Raw genomic sequence first — 5,219 nt, forward strand, 5'->3', positions numbered from 1 at the left:
CGGGTTTCCTCTTTGGCTCATGTAATCACCATGACAATCTTGTTGAGGGACCAATATATGTAGAGACCAAAGAGATAACAGTTTATGGTGAGATGGAAACCTTAGAAAGAATTTTCAGATGCAGTAATATATTGCATTATCTCAGGTGATATGCAATGACCGAAACATCCAAATATCATCTAGCTAATTAAGTTAAAAAAAAAAAGAATTAACAATCCTTTAAAATATTATTTTTGGATTTAGTGATTAAATTAAAGACACTTAATAAAATTATTAAAATATCTATTGTATCAAATAAAATTCCAGGATTTAATTCAACTGACATCAGCCAAGATAAAAAGAGACTGCATTTCATTGGGAAATTTTAACACCCTCTCCTTTATTTGGCTGCCATTTAAGTCTAGTCCAATACGGGTTTACAATCTTACTTTGAGTCGCGTAGATAATGAGACCTGTTACCCGTGCCCAGTTATATGCGCTTTCGTACACACATGCATGCACGTGCCAGCTAATTGAACGTAAAATGACCATCAATATATACGATTGGGCATGAAATTCTCACCATGAACTTGGACTATTGGTGAAATGGCAACCAATATTCATCAATATTCTCCCCCATATATAGAAACCAATATAAATAAAATGGATATCTAAACCGAGATCATAAGCATCCAAGCACAAGCTACTTTTTTCCGGTAAGCAAACACATAAGCTACTTTTCTGTCCAAGGTTAATGCTCCAATAACACTAACCCCTCTAGAGCAGTAGTCGAAGTCACGCTTATTAGTGTGTATGTGTGCGTGTCCGTATCAAAGTATCAATGTCCAGCAATAACATCATATTAGCTACATATATCTACATATAACCTTAGCAGAGAAGGCCATATGATCATATTGTCCAAGAAAAAAACTACAAATTAACTGCAATACATTAGGAGAGAATACCAAAGCGAATTTAAAAGAAAAAAAAGAGAGAGAGAACTTCAGACTAACGAGCAGAATCACCAACTTTGCAAATCTCTTCCTAGCTCCTTGTGATTCTTCTAAACCTGTACAATGATGATGATAACAATGAGAATAGCTCCAAGAGAAAAAATATATACAGATTTTACCAAAAAATATATAGAGAGAGAGAGAGAGACCACGTAGTAGGAAGCGCCATGCTGAAGGGGCTGGAGGGTGACGCCTTGCTCGTTGGTAAGGACAGGGTGGCCGGAGGAGTGGAAGAGGATGGCCGCCTCCCCAAACGCCTCCCTCACATTGAAGGGTCCTGCCACCACCTCGAACGCCACCTCGTTTATGAACACCGTCGACCTCGTCGCACCACCACCTCCGGCCCCTCCCACCCCTGTGGACAAACCAAACACTCCCCATTGCCATCAGTAGTTGAAACTTTGGCTCACCAAGTATGTCACTAGCTATAATAAATACTAAAAACTGAGCGATCCAAAGATAATACAAGTGCTCGCATTTACGTGCTTCTGTTATCCGTAAGGAAGAACTTTTAGCTCCCTGTTTCAAAGCCATGCACACGTCCAATCTAGGAAACAGCGCCCAAATGTGCAGGAGGAGCCGGTTTTAATGTGCTGAGGGTGGAGTGGGGAAGCAAGACCACCATCCCTCTATCTTGTCAAACAACGTACGCATATAAGCCTCTCTCGAGAATCTCCATGACATGACCACACACCACGGCGCCTGTGCGAGGTTACCCCTTGATGGATCCCCTTAATCATTGTTCCCCCAACATTTTTCCTCTCTTTCCTTTGTCTTACTCTATTTATTACCCGACTTATCCATTTTATTATATATTTCATGACACCTCTGGTTCTAAAGTGATCTTTAACCAACTCATTCAACGGTGTTGTCTTCACAAGCATTTTCTGGGGACTTTCCGAGCCCTTACTACGGCTGGACATAGTCTGGGTGATAAAACGAGCGGGGTCCACGTGAGAATAGGACGTGTCAGGCAGCACCAAGTTTTGGGAGTATGTACTACGCGGACATATAAACCTACGCCCTACTTTCTATTTTCATGTGCATAGCCATAAAACAAAAGTTTAAAACTTGGAAGCCAACAGCTTTACGATCATAAAGACATGACTTTGAATATATAGAAGGAAGGAAAGACAGATTGATGATGGATGTATACCGATAAACAAGAGAGAACGCATCATATACATTGGATGAAACAAATTAAGAGAAACGTATCAGGAGTTCTTAATGTCACATACCTTGTATCTCACTGAAAGGACTTGCAAAACTAGCAGAATTAGCAGCACCAACTGTGGTTGAACCACCACTGACCCCCACTGCAGCACCAACACAAGCAACCGTAGCACCGGTAGCAGCTCCAACACTAAAGCTATGGTGCAACTGCGTCTTGGTCTTAGCCCCATCTTCATCACCCTTGCATCCCACCTGCCCCATAAGCTCACTCCACAGAGCCGAGCCCACGCCGGTCCCTTGCTCAGGTACACCCAAAATCCCTGTCATCAGCTCTTGCGGCGAAAAGCAGTAGGTTTGTGGACCCTGAACAATGAATGGGTCGCCACCAAGCTCCATCGGGACATGGAAGCACGGCTGGCTCACCACTACCGGCGTGGTCACCGGCATGTGGGTCACGCCCGAGAATCCACCTATCGAAGCCACTGATGGGACGATCTTGTCAGACCCAGAAGACCGGTCGAAGGACGAGGAGGTGGCAACGGTGGTCGGAGCTGCGGTGGTGGGTGGGGATGGAGCAGCGGAGGCGGTGGTGGCTGACCGGGGATGAGACCGGGAAGACTGGAGGTGGCGCTGCTTGTGCTTGCTTCTGGACTTGCGGTTCTGGAACCAGTAGAAGACGTTGGCATCGCCGACCTGACCGTACTCTTGGAGCTGTGCTCGGATCTTTCGAATCTCGTCGCGAGGGGGGTTCACCATGCCGGAGTTGAAGATGGCCTCCAAGATCCGAATCTGCTCCGGCTTCGGGTTCCACCTCGGCTTTGGCTCCGGGCTACGCTCTTCACAACCCGGCATTGCTATAAATTTTTTTTTTTTTTGTTCGTTAGTGCGTGAAAAACCCTAACCCTAGTTATGCACTTCAAACTGCATGCTGAACTGATAATAGCTATGTGGAAAGGAAGAATTAATTTAGATAAAGAGGTCATTATAATTGCGTTGTGACCAGTCTTCGTGACATCTCTGTGTGTGTGTAGGTGTATGCGGGTGTCTGTTTGTGTGTGTACTGTCGGCAGTAACTTGCACTGAGAAATCTATTTGGATGATGAGAGCATGACTTCTTAATACAAAACGTACATATAGAATATAGAGTTTTCAAATTAGTCATCCAATAAACAGTTAATAGTGAAGAATCCAGGACGACAACGAATAAAAAGTTAGACATAGTCGAAGTAAAGGGAAAGCGAATTAACGTTAAGACTCCACACGTATCTGATATGAAAGAAAGGTGGATATCCTCCCTAGCTCAACCACAACCATCATTTATTGATATCAAATGCACTCGTGCTTTCGAAGATAACAAGGCTAACATATTAGCGAACCATAACGACCATTGAAGGATAGAAAAAGAAAATAATTTTCAAACCTGATGCGTAAGGAGTCTTCTGGCAGCCACCTGATAAGAGGGATGATGGGTTGATCTCGTGCTGCCATTGGTGGTGCGCGTTGCAAGGCTTGGACTTGAACAAACTAGGCCAGTGCTTGTTGGAAGAGGGCATGATGATATCGTCGATTGGATTATGACGATGCTGTTGATGGTGGTGGATAGGAACGGTGGGAGGGAAGTGAGTCTGATTCGAACCAGGCAGGCAGTACAAATAGTAGATAGGAGACAGAGAGAACTCTTGGTGGGAGACCTATATATCCATCAATATATCTATCCAACTATTTTGCTCTCCGGTTCTGGAACCTCCCTTGGAGGTAGACAGAAAGCCCCTCTTCTTATAAAATCTTCCACCTACCCCTGTAGACAATTTATCACAATTAATAACGAATAATTTTTTATGCACAGATATAAAAAGAAGGAACAGTTGTTTCCCTCCTCCCAAAGGAAAATAAAAAACTACAGCAAGAAACTCCTGTGAAGCGAAGTCCAAGAACGTCAATAACGCGAACAAATGAAAGGTATGAGTGGTGAACGGAGACTGAGAGGAGGAGAAGCAAGAGGGTGATACTCTCCCATATACCTTTGCACTGCATTAAAGCCCAAATGCTGGTGCCCCTTACTCAAAGTACACTGCAATTCCCTCGTATGGCAAGCAAAGGGACAAGGAAAAGCTCGTCTGCTGGGGCTTTATTCGTACTACCATCAGAGGAAGGAAAGAAAGAGAGCTTTTCAGTATGCTGCAGAGGGATGGTCAGTAAAAGTGCTTCCATTCTTTGAGCTTAGAAAATAACTAAAATGGTGGCCAATGACAACCTGAATATGGGAAAGTAGACTTACCTATCAAGTTATGCAATTAAAGAAAACAATACCCAATCTCTCAACAAAAAACTCATCCATGAAACCTTGCTGGTTTCTGGATCATAACTTTAAGATCTTTGGTGGCTTTGGATAAGGAGAGAAAGGTTAGTCGGATATGGGAGAGTAGTTCTGGAATGGGAGCTTTTGTTTGAGTATCCACGACACCTTCCTCCTGTTTGGCTTTTTCTACCAAAGGGGTCTCTCTTGTGGAGGTTCGCTTGATCGGTAGCTTGCAGTAGGGTATTAAATGTCAGGGAGGTTGGGAGGAGCTATAAGTGTGGGATTATTCTAATGGAAAAGGTTGTTGCAGGAATAAATGGGAGTGGGGTGGAGGCTTTTGAAAGTCAAGGAGGCACCAAGGGTTTTGATTGGAAAATGGTGTGGGGTGTAGTAATTGCAGGTTTTGGTCATATCGGGCTTGGTGAGGTGAGCTTGGATTGACTCGAGGGGTCTACTTTTCTTCTTTTCTCTCACATTTCTTCTTTTCTCTTAGAAGTCTTTATTTTTTTTTTCAAATTATAAACAACAACAGCAGAAACAATAAAAAATAATAATAATAATATAATATATTATTATTATTATTATTATTGTGAAAAAATTGTATAGGTCAAATTGGCATGCTTTGATGGTAATATGGATGCTGTTGCATGATAAAGTTGAACTAATTAATTTATATCGATAATCTAATCACAAATAGTATGTAGTTTATCCAATTACAAGTTACGTGAATTAGTCTATGATGGTTATAATTATAA

At 42.6% G+C, this 5,219-nt stretch overlaps 1 protein-coding gene across 2 annotated transcripts; it reads right to left on the reverse strand.

The window, feature by feature from the left end:
- Nucleotides 1-821: 821 nt before the first annotated feature.
- On the reverse strand, nt 822-4,731 carry LOC105047276 (WUSCHEL-related homeobox 9). Of its 2 annotated transcripts, none has more exons than XM_029265374.2 (6): nt 4,444-4,731; nt 4,187-4,302; nt 3,586-3,963; nt 2,231-3,019; nt 1,142-1,347; nt 822-1,048 (listed from the first exon to the last, which is right to left on the reverse strand). In XM_029265374.2, the coding sequence occupies exons 3-6, from the start codon at nt 3,716-3,718 to the stop codon at nt 1,043-1,045; spliced, it is 1,134 nt and encodes a 377-aa protein (XP_029121207.1). In that variant the 5' UTR covers nt 3,719-3,963; nt 4,187-4,302; nt 4,444-4,731; the 3' UTR covers nt 822-1,042. The 2 variants fall into 2 exon arrangements, with proteins under 2 accessions (XP_029121207.1, XP_073116086.1); XM_073259985.1 differs by having other exon boundaries at nt 4,187-4,343.
- Nucleotides 4,732-5,219: the final 488 nt, after the last annotated feature.

This window comes from Elaeis guineensis, chromosome 6 (genome assembly GCF_000442705.2).
Source record: "Elaeis guineensis isolate ETL-2024a chromosome 6, EG11, whole genome shotgun sequence".
NCBI classification, from domain to species: domain Eukaryota; kingdom Viridiplantae; phylum Streptophyta; class Magnoliopsida; order Arecales; family Arecaceae; genus Elaeis; species Elaeis guineensis.

Bases quoted from the DNA above. Each gene is read 5' to 3' on its own strand.
- LOC105047276 (XM_029265374.2), bottom strand. From the start codon at position 3,718: ATGCCCTCTTCCAACAAGCACTGGCCTAGTTTGTTCAAGTCCAAGCCT. The intron at 3,020-3,585 runs GTTTGAAAATTA...AAAAATTTATAG, and splicing joins GAAGACTCCTTACGCATCAG to CAATGCCGGGTTGTGAAGAG. The intron at 1,348-2,230 runs GTATGTGACATT...GTTTGTCCACAG, and splicing joins TCCTTTCAGTGAGATACAAG to GGGTGGGAGGGGCCGGAGGT.